Source organism: Platichthys flesus, chromosome 7 (genome assembly GCF_949316205.1).
Source record: "Platichthys flesus chromosome 7, fPlaFle2.1, whole genome shotgun sequence".
In the NCBI taxonomy this organism is placed as follows: Eukaryota; Metazoa; Chordata; class Actinopteri; order Pleuronectiformes; family Pleuronectidae; genus Platichthys; species Platichthys flesus.
Window position 1 is genome coordinate 16353271 of NC_084951.1, and position 22969 is coordinate 16376239.

The window sequence follows — 22969 nt, forward strand, 5'->3', positions numbered from 1 at the left end:
AGCACTGATTACTGTCTCTCTGCGGTCGGGTGTAGTTAACAGTTCTAAAAGTTGGGTTTAACAGTGCACCACGACTCTAATGAGCCACTATAATGATCTGCAAACCAACCAATGGTTTCTGTGGGACTTCCAGTATCTACAACCACCTCTGCTCCCCTGGCTGCTGCTGCTGCTGCCTTTGCAGGGCATTCAGGTCTAACTAGTCTCCAGTCTGTCTGCACTTCATTAAAACTTTTTTATTTTAACTGGACCATCCTGCCTAACGTTATTGCACCTGGGGAGAGTAAACGCGTAAAAGGCTATTAGGTTAAGGGTTTGATTAAAAGCGCATCGCAGCCATTTTCATCAGGGAGAGGGAGGGGGGGAGGGGGGGGGGGTGCTGCACTGTCAAGGTGCTGCTGGTCCACCAAATTAAAAACAGCCATGCATGGACAGAGCAGCCGCCTCCACATAGTTTTGCGCAGATTTATTTTGTTTACATATGTACATGTGTGAACACGGTTGTACACGCTGTTATTTTGCTGGGGGGAAAGAGGAGGGGGCTGGGGGGGGGGCGAGAAAAGCTCACCGATTTCTCAAATGAACAAATGAAACATCAAATTAGTCCGCCCGAGGGCCTCATTTTTTGTACTTCTGCATTATAACTAGTTATTGAACTAGGTGCAAGATCTGAAAGCCATTTGTGGGGAGAAAGAATTCATTGCTGTCTCTCCATCAATAATCCGTGGCAGTGAACTATTGGAGCCAGTCAAACGCGAGGGGTGAAACGCGGGTCAGGCTGTCTAACTAATATTAAAATGCGCCCGCCAGAGCGCGTGGGGCGAGTGGGGAGTATGTGCTGTGCTCCTGCGCACATGGCTGGGTGCACGACGAGCAGCGTGCATGCACATGAGCCCACGGTATGGTAAGATGAGCATGAATGTGGTTTTGTTTAGTCCTCTCTCCTCGTTAGTTCACTGCTCCTGGTCTTGGGACGCTTCGTTCTTCAATTTTAAAAAAAATCTATCAAGCTGATCCACAGAGTGCACGCGGAGAAAAATGTAGATTGAGATGTATTTTGACAGAGGCTTGAATTCCCCCCCCCGCCCCCCCCCCCCCCCCCCCGTGCACTTCCACTGTAATCAATTCCATTGATTCACAATCTGAGCATGTTTGCTGTTTTTAATAACCCCGGAACAGGTCACATGTCTGATATTGCATTTGTCATCCGAGGCCTTTCTCATTAGCTTCCAGAGTGGCAGGAAGAGAGGTTACCGAGCGGTCAGTATGGTAATGGCGAGCAGAAGAAATGGTTGGGAACAATAGAAACTTATTTTTCATCCGTGCTGTCACGCCGTCCCTTTGTATCCGCCGTGTTTGCGAGCGAATATTCATAGAGGAGCCACCTCAAAGGCAGAGGTTGAATGTGGAGAAAAGAGCCTCTTGTCCTCTGCACACGACGTGCGAGTGTGCGTGCGTGTGTATGTGAGAGAGCTTTCTTGCGTGCGTTTGTGTGTATGTGTTTGTGTGTGTGTGTGTATGCATTCGTTAGTAGCCTTTGTGAACGGATATTTTTTATATTTCAGGGATGTTATTTCAAATGTTGTAAGTATCGTGTCAATTGCAGAATTGATTTGTGGGATTCCGAGTTCTCCTTGCGCACAGCATCCGTTCGGGCGCACGGTTCCTCAAGTATCCATTGCAGCCTTAATATCTGTTGTGACTAGACTCGATTGCATGCTACTCCAGTTACACACACGACGACGTGCTTGCTCGGATCTTTGCCTGAGAGATTCCACCTCCACCTCCTCTTGCAGTTTGCATCCTAACAACATTAGTTGTCTATATGTACCCTGTAGAACCGAATTTGTGTAAAGTACAAACAATCGCAAATACGTCTCTACAGGAATACATGGGCAACTGAAATACCACGCCGGCCTCTGGATTCCTGTCGCTCCTGCTCCTCTCTGCACGTCGCTCGTGACTTTTCCTGCTGCTGCACATATACGAGCATCACACACAGACACACTATGCAATGCACTCACTATGTCACAAACTGTATTCACACACCAGACGAGCACGCACTGAGTCGTACCGGCCACAGAGGGAAAACCCATGTGTGCAGTCTGCGCCTTCTACTGTGTCAGTCCCTGTAAAACACGTTAGGAACCGGGGTCGTTTTAAAGTGACTGATTTACGGCTTTTATTGCTCTATAAAACGCCTCTAACATCCTCGCTAGAGGTAATAGAAATGTCGTGCGCATTCTCTACAAATACGACAGAAATGTGCCATTTGACCTGGATTTCTTTGACCCAAGTTATGTAATTGTTGCAACTTTAACATACAATGTGCATGCTGCTTGTCATTTCTTATTTTTATTATTTATACATGCTTACAGATTTGAATATTTTCCTCAGCTGAAGGTTTTAACTGAAGACAGGGGTAACAAATGCATTTTTTCTTAATGTGTCTGGGAGGCCGCTGAGCTGTTGGGAGTTAACCTCTTTCTGTCTCTTTGACCAAAGTTGACTCTGAGATAAGAACGAGGAGCCTACAGCAGCGTGACAAGTTTATACAACCAGGCCGTATCACTTTACAGTGCAACAGCATACCTCCTGTAATGGGGGCTGCTATTTAGCAGAGCCTCAGCCTGGATTAGCATGAAGCATGTGGAGGCTGCATTTCCAAATGGCAGTTGGGCTGACATATTACAGTATGTATCGATTTATTTTGAAAGGAGATTGACTGTATCGTGTCCAGCGGATAGTGTGAACATGGTTGCATTTATTTCTCTTCCTGTATATGTTGGATTCTTTGAGAGGCTTGCTCTCAACAGTTGGATTGTAGCTGCCCTGCTCTCATCTGCTGGTCACAGGGAAGCGATTGTCCACACACAGACAAAGTTACTTTTCTTATTCTTCATGGGGTTTTATTTAGGTTGTTAATAAACTCCAACACATGCCTCTTAAGTTAAAAGACAAGGACTTTTGGATGCTGTGAAGAAGGAGAGTCACGAGGAGATCTACAGAATCCAGCTGGGAGCAAAGCTTTTACCAGCAAAACCCCTGACTGTGTTAATACCATGTTTGCATTTAATGATCTTACTCTCTATCCAGCATGGTATTTCTGCAGACCTGCCCTGCATGCAGGAAGATTGCTCAGATACTGGGTTGTGAGTGCACTGCTGCTCTAATGCAACTCTCTGGTATGTGGACCTAGTTTCATTGTGCACAGTACTACTGCTGATAAGTGAGCAGATCAGACTGTTCTCTGGTATATCCCACCATGATGGTGCTGGTCTGTGTTAGCTTCCGTTGGATGTCACACTGGGAGCTCTGGCCTGTTGGCTGCTCCCCTTTTGGTTCAGTCTGTGACATCAGTTGTAGAGGTTCCCACCCTGGGCTGTTTCTGTGACATTTCTCTGCTCGTCCTCATTCACTGTTTGGATTGAGGAATCACAACACGCGAGATACTGAATTGTACACATACAGTTGTTATTGAGTCATATCTGTACATTTTAGAATTAGACGGTATAAATACAGCTTATATTGCATTCAGGGTTTTTCACTCAATGCAATATTTCAACATTAACACCATCCCTTTTATTTATTGTTTACATCTTTTTCTGCTCAGTCTGTGGTACAGAACCTCGCACTTTTGACTCCAGCCACCTTTGGAATAAGCTGCACATGGAGCTATAGTTAAAAGTAAGTGAACATGATTGTCTACAAATCAGCAAACCATATATCTTGATTTTTAAGATTGTTATATTTGCTGCTTAATTATTCAAAGCAGCTTTAAAAATAATTTTGTTTAGAGTCTTTGGCTGGATCCCTCCGTCTTTTTGCAGTTTTTATCAATGAAAACAAGAGGGCCCAGTTTTTGAAAGAATAAACTGGAACAACCAGACAAATCAATTGAGACTTTAATTCAGGCGGTCCAACTCTTCCTGTCTCTAACATTATAAATGATCGGGGCCTATTTTCAGAAACCCACCACACCTCCACTGCCTCTCTTGACATTTACAGTCACAGTAAACCTCCACTATTTGTGCAGAAATGGTTTTAATAGGAACAGCAACTCACAGAAGTGATGCAGCTCTAATTCTTAAGTGCATTAATGGACCATAATGTGTTTCAGAGCTGAAGTGCTGCTGGTTAAAGACTGAGCCCTCATTAATTAGCAGATAACCTTTATTTGAGGCGTGCAGCCTAACAAAATGATTGGTTTGCTATTGTTGCACCTTATCCTTGGCGAATCACCTATTGTCCCTTTGAATAATTGAGAGAGGCAGATCTTGCCTGTTTTATTTTTTCCTTGGTCAGCAACTAGCTACTAGTTTTGTCCCCAAGATCAATTGCTTTGGTAAAACAACCAGGGGGAGAGAGAGCCGGGGAGAGAATGGGAGAGAGAGCGAGAGAGAGAGAGAAAACGAGAGAGAGAGAGACGAGAGAGAAAGAGAGAGAAAGCGCGAGAGAGAGAGAGAGAGGGAGAGAGAGGGAGGTTTGTGCCCTCAATGGCGACTGTAGGTATGCTAAATACCTCTGGTTCCTTATCCGGGAACTACCTCTCCATCTGCTATTGGGCCATAGAGTCACGTGGTAAAAGTAACTTTACAGGGCTGCTCGCAAGTAGGAGGGCTTTATGGAGCAGAAAAACGACAAAGCTAGAAAAATTATTTTCCACTCCAGAAATTAATGATCATGAGCTCGTATTTGATGGAGTCTAACTACATTGATCCGAAATTTCCTCCATGCGAGGAATATTCGCAAAACAACTACATCCCCGAGCATAGTCCAGAATATTACAGCCGCGCAAGGGACCCCGGCTTCCAGCATCACCACCAGGAGTTATATCCTCCGCGGGCGAGCTACCAAGAGCGCCAGTTTAACTGTGCAAGCATCCCCGAACCCGACACGCCACGGGGACACGGAATACCCCACTCTGCGCACCTGCTGACAGGGAAAGGGCAGCCTGCTTCATGTGATACCCCACAGTTGTCCATGTCCCCCGCCACCCCACCGGCCGCCACCTCCGCCTGCAACCAAGCCACCCCGGAGCATCCAAACAGCACAGCCTCCTCCAAGCAGCCCGTGGTGTACCCGTGGATGAAGAAAATTCACGTCAGCACCGGTAGGCAACTTGTGTGTTTATGTTCCCTGCTCCCCTTCTCGCTCCTCTCTCCCTTTCCCTCCCTTTATCAGTCCCTCTGACTCCCATCTCGTTGCCAGCCCCTGTTCCGATAGCAGGGAAGCCTTTGAAATGGCACAATTGAGGCGGATTTACGACTCGGCATTGGTAATTACACCCACCATAAATTTTATAGCCGAGGTATACTCAGGGCAGCCGTATCACCATGTGGCTTCTGCTGTTATGTATTTCGCGATGGAGAGAAGGGGGAGAAACGAAAAGGGAAAAGAAAAAAAATGGAGCTTTGTAATCTTGCATTAATAATTTAGCTCATAGTTGGAAGTGAGTGTCCTCTCATTACGCACAGATTTCTTAACTTCCCTTTGAAATTTCTCAAACAGCCAAACATTCACATCCAATAAATCTTTCCAGCCATATCTCAGTTGAGGCCATTCTTGTTTACCCCTCCTTTTCTCCTCCCTTCTCCGTCTCCCTTTCTCTCCACTTCTCTCCCCTTTTTTTCCCCTCAGCGAACCCTGGTTACAATGGGCCGGAGTCCAAGCGGTCTCGGACAGCGTACACCCGGCAGCAGGTCTTAGAATTGGAGAAGGAATTCCACTATAACCGATATTTAACTCGGCGGAGGCGCATCGAGATCGCCCACACCCTGGTTCTCTCCGAGCGACAGATAAAAATCTGGTTTCAAAACCGCAGGATGAAATGGAAAAAGGATCACAGGCTGCCCAACACCAAAGTGAGATCCTCCACCTCCTCCTCCGGGTCCAACACAGGCTCAGCAGCCGGCGCTGTAGCCGCTGCCTCGGCCACTAACACTGGGGCCCCCGACGAACTCTCCGGATCACAGCATGGCGAGGATATTACCAGGTTATAAAACCACGGACCACCGAGTGTGGCTAGAAGAAGGACTGGTTATTTATAGAACAATTATATATTTTGTTTTCGTAGCTATCTTGTGCGGTTTCCTTTAAGTCCAAAGTTATATAAAATGCATGTTATATAGCATGGATTACTGCGAATACCGATGGATTATTTTTACGTGATACAGGGTTTAATTTATTTGAAGCTGAATTAAAATGATGTTTTTTATTGAAAAAAAAAATGTTTTGAATGAAGGAAAAAAAAAAAGGTAGAAAAATTTACACTTTATCGAAATGTTATTGTGGGCCGTTCTTTTGCCCTGCTGCCCCAGGTGAAATGCACAATCTATTTATTTCAAGCAACACTGGAAGGAAATCAATATAATAATAGTTATTTTTGGTATATAAAAAAGAACGCTGGAAACACACCATTGATCTTGAACTTGTATGTTTAGGAGAATAACAGTGTGAGAATTACCTCGTGTATTTCAGAGACAGGAACCTGATTTGCAATTTTTAGTTTTGTGGTGTTGATGTTGTGTTTATTAGACAGTTATCAAGCAGATTATTGTGAAATGCAATAAACGGAGTTTTAGTGTTTCTTGTGCTAATCATATTGGTCAATAAAACAGTGAGTGTCTACTAGTTTTAAATACGTTTGGTGGAACTTCATTTTTGAGGCAGGGTGAGGTCTGGAGGCATTTTGTTTTGGGCTGTTTGGATCATTTTCACGAGGGCAACGAGAATCACTGTGTTTTTCAAACTGTGTTTTTATCAGACCTGCATCAGCATTTTTTGTTTTGCCTCTTTCAATTTGCAATGTGTACAAACATTGTGTGTGTTTGTGTGTGTGTGTATGTGTGTGTGTGTGGTTGTGTGTGTTAGTGTGTGTGTGTGTGTGTCGGTGTGTTAAAGCCTCACTAATAATGGACTGGAGTTCTTCCTAAAAAGAAAACAAACTCTGAAAAATTAAATAGTTTTCGCTGTGCATTATGTGCAACCTCATCAGTCTGAAGGGCATTCAATTACCGTAAAGACGAGCCACTGAGGCCCTTCACTCCACACTGCCTGAGCTCTGCTACAGCCACGAGGGGAGAAGCTCCTGAGCACACAAATAAAACGAAGCTGCGTGCGATTAATCTAGACGACCTTTACAAATGGGTTAAGGATTAGGGATAGTTGTGAACATATTCGTATCCATTTTGTAACCTATGCTAATTTTTAATACCCAGTGTGCTACACGTGCCACTGAGCTTTCAAATGTAAAGAAAAAAAAGATAGAAAATGTAATAATATCAAAATAAAATCATGAATTGCAGATGTATATTTCAACATAATGGTCTTCGTTGAAAATGCCAGGGAGTTTGGGGAGGGAGTCAAGCATGGCTGACCTTTGTTAGCCTGCAGGCTGCTGTTTGTGAGCAGCAATGTTGACGTTTTCTTCTAACCATCTATACGTTTTGCTTGTATATATATATATATATATATATTTTTTTTTTTTTTCCATATTTACATGCTGCCCCTGCAGCCAACCCCTCCCCCTCCTTCCCTATAGCCACTTGGCCTCCAGCTCTTGAGAACGCATAGAAACCTACAAACAAAAAAAAGGAAAATGCACAAAACGCATCTCTGTGCAAAGTCATCGTCCGCTTCTCATCTGGCAGACGGACCAACACCACACCACAGGAGTGTTTACAACTGTATAGACCTGCTGCTGGACTCCTAGAACCATAATAATACAAAAATACCACCTAAACATGAGCCCACCCCTCCTCCTCCTCAACTGAACGCTTTTTTTATTTTCTCACACTCGTGCGTTCTACATTTTTTTTTTTTTTAAGTTTCCTTTTTGCAGAGAGGATTTTCAGTTTAAACGTGACTGAAACCCAAAGAAGCGCAAGAATTTGATAGATTATTGAAATTGTGACATGAATAGGCCTTATATAAAATGCCTGGCGTGGTGGGGGGGCACGGGGAGCACAAAAGGAAGAGGTATTCTCCATCATCAATCTTTCACTGCACAGCTTTGTGCCGCGTTCTGAAAAAAAGAAAGAAAAACGCTCAGACAACAGCCAGTTTTGATCCAAACCAAATATTATGTGCCAGGCTGTTTGCTTTCCATAGCACCACCATTCTTATCATTGAGATCTGAGCTGGACCACGTCTACTGGACCTTATAGCGGCTAGAATCAGCTGTCTGTTTTTTTGGGGGAGGGGGGGTTGTGGTCCTTTGGAGAGGCGTTAGAATGGTGATGAGACGGCGCTGAGAAATGAATCCAGGAGCCTTTATGTTGCCGGACAGATTAGAGAAATTAATGTGCTCGCCACAGTCGCAGCATCCCTCCAGCCCCTTTCCGAGGCCCTGTCGCCTCCATGTCGCGAGGCTGAAAAGCTACTTTATTGAAGTTTGGGGGGCGAAGGTGGGAGAAGGCCGAGTTCAGCTCGAGGACACATTTTCTGTCCCATTAGGCTCGTTTCAGTCTGGATGGCCGACCCCTCCAACCCTGTGACCTGACTCCCTGCTCTGTGCGTGTACCTTCTGTGCGCGCCCTCGCTGGTCCCCCTTGGCCGCCGCTTTTCTTTCTTGGTGGATTTTATTTTTTGTTGGGACATGACTGAATGTGTTGCTCTCTCTGTCAACACATTGGCCCAGGACAGTGTTGAACTCTGGGACAGTCCTCCGTGTCCTGTAGATGTAGTAATAATTGTAATAATAGTTATATAAAAGCATGTAACTCGTTTAAATTGAGCATGTTGCATGTTTTTCTTTTGGTGGGACATCACTGAATGTGTTGCACCCTTTGTCAACACATGGACCCAGGACAGTGTTGAACTCTGGGACAGTACTCTGCGTCCTGTAGATGTACAGGACTTATCATAATAATAAGAATTAGAAAAAAAACATGTAACTGTTTTAATTTGAGCATTTTGCACCATTTGTCATCGCAGTTGACCCAGGACAATTTTGAATTCTGGGACAGTCCTCTGAAGATCTTCAGAACTCATTAAAAAAAGTCTTGTAGGTCAGGATTGACAGTTGTGAACTTCAGCAGCAGCTTGAGGCCCAAACTAATGCGAATGCTTCTGACAACGTGTATCTTTTTAGTCAGTCATGAAGTGCAGGCTGAAAACCCCAGCCCTACAATCCTCTACAATAATCATAAAGATTTTATTTCTTAAATTTGAGCCTCTCGCAATTTGATGTTGAACCCAAGTGCTGCAGATTTGTGGTAACTTTAACAGGAGCTAATGCATTGACAGGAGAAATACACATGGTTGTAATATTCTGAGTGATTTTGCAAGATGTGCAAAAATCAGATTTTCCAAGTTTGTCCTAGCAAACAAGCAAAATATTGTATTGCATAGCCATTTTTTGGAATATCTTAAAAAGCAGGTACATTCCTGTAACTTTCCTAAAACAGAAGGCAGTAAAAATAGTTTTGTGTCGTCACTTCACTTAAGAGAATAACTGGTCTCAGGTCAGCACTTGCATTTTGAAAGTGAGCTGCCAGTTGTAGCTGTGTGTGTCTGACAGGACTGGGTCAACTGGTCATTGTGATTAGTTTATGAACAGACAAGGACCTTCAACTTGCCAACTCTCGACAACTCGTCAAGGTTTTATTTTTAATCCAGATGCTAATGTTTTCCCTCTGAGGAAACCGAATAACCTACATAATCTTTTCTGCTTTTTCTGCTGAGAAGTAAAGATTTACTGCAAAATGCCCCCAACGAAAATCTTTAGGATCATAACCAAATAAAAATAAATTGTCAGGAATGTTGACAACCCCTGAGATATTGCTCAGCGAAGCCAATGCATCACTGTTGTTGTGTTTATTTGGACAATCCGACTCGGTCTTCTCGTTGCGAGCAGCCGTGAATTTATTCTAATATTCTTATTTCCAATTCCACTATAAGCAACAAGTCGGGTGTGTGTGTGTCTGTGTCTGTGTCTGTGGCCCGGAGCAAATGTTCCGCAGTGACGGAACAACATTAGACAGCACGTCCTCCAACATAAACAGTTGGCACCAAGAGCCAAACATCTAATCCCAGTGTCTGTCATGTGTGTGATCATTCATCCTCCTCGTGTGTGAGTGTGTGTGGGGGTGTGTGGTTAGATGCATCTTTGATTACACACCGTGATGTCCCACTTTTGCTTTTAGCGTTTGTAATTTAAAATCTACATGAGGCATAAATTATTACTTTTTTCTCCTCTTGACTTTTCGTTGGCTTTGCTTCGCCAAGGACGGAACTTGTACGCGCAGCCCTGTTGTGAATATATGATGGGGACAAACAAAACGTGTGGTTTTAAAATAATTTGTCAAACAAAAGCTCACGTCATCGTGTCAGTCATAAATTAGACCAATCCCCCTTTTTGTGTTGTTATTACACTTTGCGCGAAACTTTTATAAACACGAACATATATCTTAGTAGAGAAACGCACATTTTAAACTTTACGCGTTTACTTTTCTGCTCTCGTGGGCTTATGTACACGTAAACTTTAAACTTTGATGGTCTTACCTGTCAGAAGAATGAATTAAAAAACAAAACACAATATCCGAGAATAACAGCTTCATGTTTTTTTCTCTCACTTAGTTTAAAATAAACGATTTGAATGCTCCTCCAGCTGCTCGGCTTCAGCCTGCTCGCTCCCTCTGAGTTTGGAGAAGGAGCAGTTGGGTTGTTATTGCAGGAATTCGGTGTATTTCACGCGCCTCGGACTCAGTGTTTAAATTCCTCAGCACTTACTCAGCTCTAACTGGTTTCTTCTCTGACTTGACACTGTTGAATCACACATGATTTTCAGCTCACATTGCACCGCTGCAGGCTCCCCGTGATTTACGAGCGCACCTCAGGCGAGGGCTCTCTCTCTCTCTTTCTGCGTTTCTCTGTTTCTCCCCTTCTCTCCCTCTCCCTCTCTCGAGATATAAAAACTTTACACAAACAGACATCGAAATGTTTGATACAGAAATGATCAGCTGTTCTGGTGCAGGCTCTGGTTTACTACCTGCTTTTGTTTATTTAGTTTTTACTCTTGCTCGTCGGGGTATATGTGCACACGTGTTTGTTTTTCCTCTCCCTCTCCACTGCACTCGTCTCAGGTGAGTGTCTTCTTCAGCCACTTTGCTTTGTAATGAAAGGCCCGGGCCCGGTGTATTGTTATGGTGTAGTGTGTTTAAACGGCAGCCATGGCAGCTGCATAAAGGCTGAGAGTTGAAACAGGGGTCACGCTGCTATTTTCCAGGGACAGACACTCTCTTGCATTGACCCAGCAGTGGGTGTGTCATAAATCCGTAAATCTCTCTCCCATCCGTTCACTCGGGGGAGCAGATGCACCATGTCTTCTCTTTGTGTGTCTCTCTGCGTGTGTGTGTGTCTTTTTGTGTATGTGTGTGCGTGTCTGTGTGTGTATAGGGGGGGAGAGGCAAACTCATTTACATAAAACTAGATTTTAAAACTCCATCAGACACGTTCAAATGATTAACTGTCAGTGCTGGAAAACATTGAAAAAGCAAAAGGGGGGGACACGCACGCAGCATCATCTCGGGGATTCACACTCTTGATGTTCCACGTCACTCACACACACACACGCGCACGCACACACGCACACAAACACACGCACACATGCAAACAAACGCACACACACACACTCATGGGGGGATGATAGTGTCCTGGGTAAACTTGCCAGTTAATACTTTATGTCATCATAACGCCTCGGTGAGGAATATTTCATTCGCCTATTTGCTGCATCGTTGAGGACCTTCGAAATTACAGTCATTTCCCCCCCGTTCAAGGTGTCACCGGGGGCCCAGTCACTGCACTGAGTTATGATTATGTTATTCACTTTTCATTAGCAAAAATGATCTGAATATGGCTCGCCGAGACTATAGATCGACAATTATGTGTAGGTTAAGTGAAAACGCGCGTTTCATTTGATTTGCTCCCCCTGAAAATGATCCTCTGATGTATTTTGTGCGGCCACCAGTTGCACGATACCACAGTTCATCTTTATCCTCGGAGCGCCAGGGCTTGGTTTCAGCTCGCGTCCTTGCAAAGTGATGCGTACAATTAAAAAAAATGGATTAATTTCGGATTGTAATCAAAACTTAAAAACTGCCAAAATTCAAAATATAGAAGTCAAACCTGCTGAATGGATTGACAAGACTTAATTTCAATTAGAGGCATAAAAGTTTGTGTAAATCAATTAAACCGCACTTTCATTCATATAACCGAGGTACAAGCAAATTGGGTTTACATTTTCCACATTATTTCACATCCATCGATTTTTACATAAGAAAATAGCTCCATTTTTCTTTTGTAACTGTTTTTAATTTAAGTTCATGGATAATGAAAATTATATTTCTCCTGTATAGAATATTTTTTTTTTAATAAAAATCTCTATATATCTACATGTTAGACTTTGAGGAACTTCATTGGCTCAGAGCTGCAGGATTAATACCTTTCATGTACTTCATCCACAGAGAGGTCAGGATTTACAGTGGTGCACACACACACACACACACACAAACACACACACACACACACACACAGACACGCACACACACACGCACACACACACACAGACACACACACACGCACACACACACACACACACACACACACACACACACGCACACACACACACACAAACACACACACACACACACACACCAGCAGCAGCAGCAGCAGCAGCTATAGGCCCAAATTAATGCACATGCTTATGCAAAAGTCAGGTGCTGTTTGAGGGGGAAAATGACAATGTGTGTCTTTTCCCTCACCTATGAAGTGCAGTCTGCAAACTCTAGTCCTTTCATTTCACTCTGCATTGTTTACAGCAATATAGGGCACTGGGCCCATAAATCTTCCGCTTGCTCTGCCAAGACAGCGCCATTTGTATGCACCGTTTTAACCGACAGCATCCTCTGCCCATTAACGTCTTCTCCCCAGCTCCCTCTCTCAGTCTCCCCTTATCTGCCGCGCTCTGTCCCTTTGGAAATACATTAACTGATTCGTGCTTTGGTTTGAGCCCTGGAAACCAATTATGTTTTTCGTTAGTGAAAGGGAGTTTATAATTTGTAGAAAATAAAAATATACTATGGATCGTGCGGCGCGCTCCGGATTTCTCGACCTGTGCGCATTTGCAGAGACCCCCCCCCCCCCAACCCCTCTCTCTCGTTCTGTGCAGGCGCGAACTTATTGCTATGAAAAATAAAAAAGTTTATCGACAGTCTCCTCGGCTGTTTGTGTCAGCGGGCGAGCGAGGGAGCGCAGAAGGTGTAAGGAGGAATTGTAAAAGGGTTGACACCCAGAGCGACCGGCTCGCTTTTGTGCGAGAGAGAAAAATGATTTATCGCCACCGAGGCGGTTCAAACAGAGTTCACGGAGAATTGTGGTGGAGGCGCGGAGGAGCTAAATTATGGTCTTGCTGAGCAAGTAAATCATAGATCCTATCTCCAATTCAGAGAGTGTGTTCAAGGGTGTGAGGTAAGGAAAACAAAACGAATTTAATTACTTTCCCCCCCATTTCGGAGCGGGCGTCCTTATCCGTGCTGCCCAATCTACCTGTTTCCATCAATAATCACAATAACAACAAGGAGAGGCGCTGATAGATTTTTTTTGGGTGCACAAGCTGACGTCGTTATAGTTTAATTCCTGTTCTATTTCACTCTGTCTCTATATGGACTGTGGAGATATTTGGCACTTTGCTATTATTTTAATGGCCGGGCTGGAAACTGGCTGCAGTCATTAGCTCCTTCCCAGCCTCTGATTAAAATTAAAATTTAATCAATAATAATTACAGGAAAATCAAGACACTTTTATCCTGATTGTGGCTGCCAATAAGCCCTGCACTAATTGTAACTGTATTGAAATCAATGAGCTGCAAGAAAAAATAAAAAGTATGGCAGCCTGCTTAAATTGAATTAAATAGAAAAGCAATGTGTGTGGAGGTTCAGGTAAAGGCTCAGTGTTGGAGCAGCAGCAGCAGTAAGGGGGAAGGCTCCTCTCCTTCCATGCAACCCTGAGTGCATAATCCATCACCTCTGAGAGACGTTTAAAGAGGCTTTTCTCGACAGCTTTGTTGTAGTGAAACACGAGAAAGAACTTAAATCTAAAGCCATGGTTCAACTATGATGGATACAGGAAACGGAATATGCTAACACCGTAGCCTGCGCATCCCCTCTCTCATGGGCGAGGGTGCTTTTGGCTGCTATTTATAAAAAAAAAAAAAAAAATGTTGTGATCACTTCATCGTTCGAGTTGTGTATCCAATTTGCATACATTAGTGTATATTTTTAATTAAGCAACTACGTCTAATGAGCTCTTCACCTCTGTGTGACTCAATTGGGCCACAATTGATTCAGATTTCAGCCCAAATAATTCCCCCTAAAATATTTATTATGGAGGTTTTAAATTAAGTTGTAGAATTTACATTTTATTAAAATACTTTGCAGCCTCGTTGCTGTATTTCGCGGTTCCAGTGGTGCACGTTGTGAATGCATTCAGACGAGCCAGGAGCAGCTCCTGCTCTGCATCTCCTCCTCCTCCTCCTCTTTGTCCATGCAGCCGAGCAGCAGGCGGGATGTTTACCATCAGAACATGTGCAGTGTTTGACTGTTGCCTCTCACATCCACACACTCGGGGACACTTGATACTGTACAGTGATGCCTGATTAATGCAAACGCGTCGAATCGTCCTATAGAAAAGACAAATTCTCTGATGATTTCCTCCTTTGTCTTTGTGTGGCAATGACTGTCAAGCCTTTGTTTGACCACTCCCAGCGAGTCCTATTAAAGCTGCACACTTCCACTCCGACAGTTATGAGCATCTGCTCGCATTTGCAGGAAAATCCCGCCGATTTATAATGAGTTGCTAAATTTGTTTGCGAATAAAGTTCATAAAAAAAATTATCGTAATTGATTATATTACAGGCAGAAATCCACCTCAGAGGAGAATGTGAAAAGCAACGCTACAGCTGCAACATCATCACATTATCACAACTATTGATAATTAGATTCGAATTGCGCGTAAATACGCATGAACGCAATTCATTCGATTATATTTTTGTCTGCATTGCACATCTGGAAAGCTTCAGTAAAATAATTGCATGTGGTCGATCTAATTATCCAGAGTGGGTGAGACGCAGCAGCAGCAGCAGCAGCAGCAGCAATCTGCGGCTCGAGCTCGTCGCGTTGCTCTTGAATGTAAAAACCTTCCACCGCTACACAGAGGACTGGATGGACGTGCAGCTGCAGGCGGCGGCTCCGTCTAATAAACGCGTCCTGTCCAAAGATTTACAATATTACAAGAAAATCAACAGCGAGACGTTCCACACCACACATGTAATCTCTCTCTCTCTGTCTCCCCCTGCTCCTCCTCCTCCTCCCTGTCATCTCCCCCCTTTCCCCCTCTCTCTCTCAACACTACAAACACCTCTTCTTTCTTTTCCCCTTTCTCTTAACAGTTTTTGGAATCTGTTCATTCATATTCCGTGGTGTGATTTTTATGTTCCTCCTCTGTCCCTACAGGTGCAGAAACGCGGGCGGCACGCGGAAATGTTGTCTGAAGCTTCTTCTTCTTCTCCTTCTTCTTCATCGTTCGCCCCAAATTGCAGGCGGATTACTTTGCAGCTCCAGAGCTCTGTCATTGGAGGAGGCGGCCACACGTGACCACAGCCCCCTTCTGGTAAATATTATTCAAATATTCCACATGGTTACTCCAAGTTCTTTCCTGCATGGATTTACACAGTCAGGTTAATTGTGATGGGATATTAGACAGAGAGAGCCCCCCCCTTGTCTTTTACTACTGCTGAGGGATTCCTGGTTTTATTTGAGACAGTTTGATGAGCTGGCTCAATGGACCCCCAACAGCCCTCCGCCCTCCCACTGCAGCTGCATGGCAACAGTTTTACTATGAGCCCTGGACAAGTGCCAGTGCCACAGTACAATGGAGGAGGCAGTGGAGGCCAAGACGCAGAACTTCATCAGCAAAACATGACCTCCTCTGCTCATGTCAGTTCCAGGTTGAGCCCAGATGAACCGTTTCCGAGCCCACTGGAGCGCCCGGTTCACTGCCATGCCAAGGGCAAGCTGGACATCAAGAGCAGGAGCTGCACTCTACTCACCATCTGCCGCTCCGGAGTAATTTTTCCCTGGATGAATCCACGGACAACTGACTCTGATCAATCTGGTAACTCTGCCCTAATTTATTACTGAGTGTCTCTCACTTTTTGAACTGAGTGAGCAGAATATTGTTGACAGGTGGGGTAAAGCCATGAAACTGCTCCAACTCAAACCATATCTGACCTTCATCAAGTAACTTTGGGTTGCTTGACACCATTTCATACTGAACGACAACATTCACCACCAGACCAGTTATATGTTTACTGTGTCACCTGCATCATTTTTAATGCAGGTTCATGTGAAGGCTCTCTCTCTCCTCTCAGATTAAAATAGTCCAGTGTATGAATGAGCGTTAATGTTGCGGCACAGCTAAACAAATGTGTGTGTCGTGCTCTCAGCTGTTTGTCTTTTCCACTCCTGCAGGCAAAGTGGAAAACAGAAAGGCTTCTGTCAGTGTGCTGCACAAAAACATCTTGAACAGGCTTTTAATATGAATTATTATAACTGATCTCTTCCCCCCCCCACAAGTCATAAGATAATAAGTCAAGTCAAATGTAGAATCTGTTCAAATACGTTTGTTCTAAGGGGGATATCACACAGCGTCTAATTAAACATACAACAAGAAATAAAGACAGTTGCAGAATAATTTTTTAATATATAACAGACAAATAGTTTTTCAATATTCACTAATCATTCTTCTTAGTTTTCACAGTGATGCTGCAAACTAGCCTGTAGCAGGGAAGCTGCAGCCTCTCAGTCTGGTGCAGGATTGTTAAGCAGTGCAGTTTACTCTCTGAGGTCACTCCAGGCCTTATTAAGTATCCATTAACCCCTGTATGTTATATTGTTATTAACAGGCCCCTGCTATCGCGGATATACATGTCAAATGGAATCTCTAATGGTGGTTATTTTCGGTGGTAGAGTCCCAAGGTACCTTTTAAGTGACTGAGATGGGGATTTGACAGGCCTGCTTCCGTGTGTAGCTGTGATTAATGTGGCCTGTCAGGCAGCCGTAGTGGCGTCAGATGTTTCCCCCAGACTGTTTCTTCGGGTGCTAACTTTCCCTGAACACATGACACAGTAGACAGCCAGTCTTGTAGAGTGTCTCAAGCATGAGTGAATACACGGGAAGAGCTGAGGGCCTTATGGTCTCAGGTTGATTGGTTGAGGATTAACGCTGGGCCTTATTGGCTCTTGAAGTCCTCCACGTGTGGGGGTTATGTTTCTCAGGTCAGACTTGTCAGATATATGGCAGCTGCTTTTAACGCCCTCTTTACTCTGTGTGCTTCCTCCAGCGGTAGGCGGCGGCGGTGTGGCTCCTGGTCCGCCGCACAGAGGCAAGCCTGACCGGCGAAGGGAGAGGACGGCCTTCACCAACAGCCAGCTGGTGGAGCTGGAGAAGGAGTTCCACTTCAACCCTTACCTGCGTCAGTCCCGGAGGCTGGAGATGGCCGCCGGGCTGCAGCTCACCGATCGCCAAGTCAAGATCTGGTTTCAGAACCGCAGGATGAAGTACAAGAAGGAGCACAAGCAGGGAAAAGTGTCGGGTGGGTCCCAGCAGTCTCCCTGCCGCCTGACCTCCAGCACCAGCTCATGTGCAGATCAGCTGATGTTCTCTGGTTCATGTGCCGTCAGGGCGTCCTCCTCCTCAGACCTCCACTACATGGATTATGCTCCTGTGTCCTCCTCCCTCATTGGCTCTTACAGTGACGGCGGCAGGGGTCAGTGTGTTCACCCGGCAGACCTTCCCCGACTGAGTTGTATATTTCCATCTGTTGCAAATGGTCCACCGCCCTCCTGTATGGCCGTAGATAGCCTTAACCATGCTGGCATTTCAAACTGGCCCTAGGGCCCCATAATGGCCGTCCCTCCTGTGCTCATCAAAATCTCAATGATACGTCCACTTTCACTTAGTTATGAAAGACTGGAGGACGTGTGATTAGGCTGAAATCCCTTCAACACACCCAGTCATGAAGCATTTTAATTAAACTCGCCGAACACGTCCTAATTAAAGGAGAGCTGCAGTGACACCATTCGTGCTTCTCAGGCACCGTGACAGACGACTGCGGGTCCTCAAACTTGCTGCTCTTTTTGCATGTTCACTGCATGTACAAGACATTTATCCAGTCAATAATTGCTTTGGTGGTCATTTTCTGGATCCTACATTTGTATTGTTTTGCACGTGGAGCTTGTACTATGAGTGATCTTTTTACTTCCCTGTGTTTGCAGATAGCGGTGTAGTGTTTGTCATATATTTGTTAGTGCCACATTAGGCCTCTTGTTTATTATTTATACTGCAAAAAGTATTTGTGTACAAACGTTTTAAACTGTGAAATGGACAGAATAATGTTCAAAATTAATGATGTTATATTTTTGTTAAAGCCATTAAAGGATGTGGCAAGTCTTTGATACAGCTCTTGATTAATTGAGATGTCACATACTGTACATGCTGAATAAACGCATCTGGGAAAACTGTACTGTTTCGCTTATTAAAAAAACCTTCTTCTACTGCACTAGTTCATGATTAAGACATTCTTGGATTAGGTCCCAAACGGAGAAGAAAAGAAGAAAAGAGAAGATTGTGTAATTAAATGACGGCATGCTTTTGATTCATTGAAAACTCTGTAGTATTGTGCATTCACGTTGCACAGTCTTGCCACATAAGCCTCTCCCTCGCTCCTGCCTCTGAGTTCCCCACCATTAATCACAGAGACAAGGCAGTCTTTCCAGCACTCCAACCACAAGCTCTGAACCCACTGGGCACCATGACAAGATCTCCTGCCTCCTCCTCCCCAGCCCCTGCCTTTTCAATAGCCAAATTGTAGTGCTGCAAGTCGGGGCTGGCCTGGCTCTCAGGGGGCATGTTAGTTGTGTAGGTTAAAAGCCCTTCCAGCAGCCTATAGGCTACGACAGACCAGTGAGCTTCACTTACTTATGATAACATATTATCTTAAAGAACAATAAGGTGACTCTGTGAATGATTGTGTCTTTCTGACATATGGAACCTCAAGTTTTGAACAGTGTCACGGAAATGTTATTTTCCTCCTTCCCCTTTTTGAATTCCACATTTCCAACTCGCTGAGCTAAATTACCCTCTCAGGGATTCATGCGTTTATTTGACAGAAGTGGGTCACAGGTTCTCTTGGGTCTCAACAGGTTTACACATCAAACACAGACAGCCGCTTTCATGAGGAGGTAGCAAACCCTCTCACTGCCACAGTATCAATATACTCAGCAAAGTTTGGGCCATACTGACAGTTTTATATCAGTGGCCCTACTGTAAATGAGATGTCACAGAGGACCACTGACAGCCCTGAAATGAGGGAGGGGAGGAGGAAGCTGATCCCCCCCCCCCTCCTCATGATCCTGGATAGAACGATTTTCTGCTCCTAATTCGTGACCTCATCAGTCTCTGGATCAGCTGTCCTTTGGTTTATATTTGACACCATTTGCGGCAGGTCTCGCAAAGTGTCAGGGGAGCGATACAGCCGCCATAACTCTGCGGAAATGTTAAATAAAATAAAGTGAGGTCCTCGCCACATCTGTATCGAAGAGGTGGCGACAGCCAGGTTATTTAAGAGAAACGCAATAAAGGGCAAGAGAGAGGGACAGAAAGAGCTGAAGTGAGGAGAACTTTTCTTCTACTGATATGTTTGCTCAGAGACAGAGGGAGAGAGGGAGAGAGGGGACTGGGAGGAAGAAGGACCAGACAGTGCTGGATTCCTGAGATTCTTGCATACGCCGGGTGATTTATGGTGTTAATGGTTCAGAGGCTCAATAGGAACTTTACCTCTGGTTCCTCAACACATTCTCTCTCCAGACACCAAAAGCCGAGAGGATCCACACACTGTCGTGCAGTAATTCTGTGGACGGGGTCAAGGGGGGTCCCCAGGGGTCAAGGAAAGCCCCCCCCCCCCTCCTCCTCTACGGGCCCCACTGCAAGGGGAATGGTCTACTTCCATTCCAACAAAAAGTTTGTCATTTGTTCTCACACTGTGTTGCTTCCAGTTGGCAACTAAAGTCATTATTTCCGTTTTTACTGTTCTTTAGAGGGTAAGATCCGCAAAGCCCCCAGATCCTCACATCTTTCTTTTTATATTCCAGGCTTTGATCAGACCTGAGCGATGCATTAAGTGGATCTTTGAAGTGATGAATGACACCAGCCGTGGTGCCATGAAACCAGCTTTGGTTACGGTCCATCATTAATTTCAAAATTTTTTAGCGTTTTTGTCCTTTACAGTGACGGATGCTCCACTGTCCCATTTGCAGCTGTTGTGGAGCTGAGTTTTGAGGTTGGATTTGAATAATGTTCCATGCATCGGGACGTCTCTTAAGCTGCCGTGAAAACAAAACTGCTGTGTGCTTTAACAGAGACGCGCAGCTTTAAGCGACTCCCAAAACATTTGCCCCTGCTTACAACAAATGGGAAGCCCGAAGCTCTTCATATTACCATCTCAGTAATCTGCTGGTGTCTGCTGGAGTCTCATGTTATCTTGTGTTATTCTTTTTCATTTTATGGGGATCACCATCGGAGGAAATGAAGGGTAATAATGATAATAAATGTCTATGTCCCAGCCCCGGCTCTTTTTTTGGACTTTTTGACTGCTTGTTGGTTGGAGAAGTTTGAGGCCTCAAGACCATCAGCGCTCCCACAGAGTGTTTGTGTGTTTTCTGTTTGGTTTTGATTTCATCCACTGTTTTTGTTTTTGCATCGTACACCACAAGCCACACATGCACTTGTTTACACCACAAATTAATGCAAATGACTGATGCGCTCCACAACTTTAATAAACTGTAATAAAAACTCTGCAGAAGCACAGATACCTATCTTTCATATCTTTATTTACATAAGATCATGTCAAGACAAGTCGAGAAATCAACCGCAGGAAAGTAGCAATCATATGAAATAGATAATAAACTACAACTAACTTTTTTAAATATGACTTTAAATTGCAATCAATAGTTGCTTGGGTCCTTTTTTGTATTATTTCACAACATGGTAGAGAAATACGACAAGATAGAATTAAATAAAACACATCTCACAGATACAATGATCTACATATGAACAAAAAGCAAATCCAATAATCCAAAAGGGTTAAAAGCTTGAATCTTCACTTAAAGTAAACTCTGCTGAATCAAATTTTTTTAATGAAAGATTGAATTCGGAAGAAACAATTTTTTGAGACTTACAAGTTTAGTTTTTTTGTTCATTCATACTTTTATTCTTTATTTTTCTGACCACAAGGTAAAATGTGATGTTTTGTTTAAAAAATACAAAAAAAGAATGTGATAATGTTTTGTATGTTAAGTACATTGTGATGTAAAAGACAATTTACAATATATGTATATTTAAGCTTTGATTGACTGAAGCTCTGCTCTGGGTTTTCCAAGACGGAAAAAGCTGAACCATAATAGAAATGTCAGAGTCTGCAGTTCCTATGGGCTAAACCACTAAACTAAATAACACTTCAATAATGCTTCAGATATTTGGGGCGTTGTTATCACCTGTTCATGAGGTGGCAAAAAGCCTCTCTGAGAAAATAAATGGGACAAACTTAACAAAAACTATTAGGATCAACTTGAGGCTAATTTTCCTGCTGAAACATTATGTTTGAGAATTGACTGGTTTGTGTAACAGAGGCAAAAACCATCAGTGACGGTTACATGCAACACTCTGGTCCATTGTTGAGTAAAACCCTAAACTTTAATGCACCGGCCTTTAGGAGCTTTTGTTCTTTTTATGACCTATTAACCTTCTCAGTCTTTTCCCTGCACAGCAGTTACTGCTGCCCACCACTCTCTCTGGGTGCTTGTTGCTCAAGATGATTGTTAAGTATCAATTTCCTGTGTCACCTTTATGGGTTTTATTTATTTGTCTGCTCCTTCGCGTGGAACAGAGGCCGAGCATCGCTCAGGTGGATGGATTGTAACTCAACTGCTACGACTCATCAATCTTGGAAATTTGACTTCCTGAATCTCATACAACTGTTACTGTCACATTACGGCACGGCATTATCAAGATCAATGATGTTTTAAATGCTTCCCAGTTAAGGATGATCGGTGACAATAAAAAGGTAAGTTGGTGATGAAAGTGTCTGGGCTGTGGTGAGCAGCCCCGTGCACGTCGAGGTGAAGTCGTCCTGCTGGAGCTCATCTCTCCCTGTGAGGAGTGAGCAACATGGGGAAATGAATGAGCTTGTAATCACAGTCTCAGAAACCCTGCTAAATGTCACATGTTAACCATTATCGATCACTCAAGAAGTATTTACCTACGAATGGCTTCATCACACTGAATCTGATCAATGCACACTTTCTTTGTGCTTTGAAAAGCTGCATGGAATAAAGGTCACATGTGCGTGGTTACCAGTTTATTATGTACACAATAGATCTGCAGTATATTATTTATAATGGGAAATAGGGGTTGTCTGTAGATTTGTTGTTCATCTCATTTTGAGGTGTAGAGGATGGACTAAGGTTTAGAAACTTCTTTACGAAACACAAACTTCAGTTGAGTTGAATCAACACTTTTACTGAAAAGCTTTATTCACACAAGCTTCATAAGGATTTATAAGTACTGTTTTCACATATAAACAAGTGTATTAGACTTCTTTAGTTGTATCTAATAAACTGTTAACTGAGGGTATATTTGTAGACTGCAAAGCATAGTTCATGCAACATTTTATCTTTTGTTGTAGTAGCCATAATGGTAATTTCCACATTTTGTCTCCTTTTTGTTACCAGTGCAAACCCAGTGTTGTTTGTCTGCTTGTATTCATCATTACAAAGTTGTACAACACAACCTTTGGAGGCAGGTGACTCTTTCATAAGGAGGAGAAGATTTAAATACACAAGGTACAGAGCAA

The 22969-nt window shown here is 43.8% G+C and overlaps 2 protein-coding genes across 2 annotated transcripts; both read left to right on the forward strand.

Moving 5' to 3' along the window:
- The first annotated feature begins 2457 nt into the window (after positions 1–2457).
- Positions 2458–6623, forward strand: LOC133957278 (homeobox protein Hox-C4a). Its single transcript, XM_062392774.1, has 2 exons — positions 2458–5113; positions 5641–6623. The coding sequence occupies exons 1-2, from the start codon at positions 4678–4680 to the stop codon at positions 6000–6002; spliced, it is 798 nt and encodes a 265-aa protein (XP_062248758.1). The 5' UTR covers positions 2458–4677; the 3' UTR covers positions 6003–6623.
- A 9089-nt stretch (positions 6624–15712) lies between these two features.
- Positions 15713–18619, forward strand: LOC133957277 (homeobox protein Hox-A4-like). The gene is made up of 2 exons (XM_062392773.1): positions 15713–16173; positions 17402–18619. The coding sequence occupies exons 1-2, from the start codon at positions 15840–15842 to the stop codon at positions 17953–17955; spliced, it is 888 nt and encodes a 295-aa protein (XP_062248757.1). The 5' UTR covers positions 15713–15839; the 3' UTR covers positions 17956–18619.
- Positions 18620–22969: the final 4350 nt, after the last annotated feature.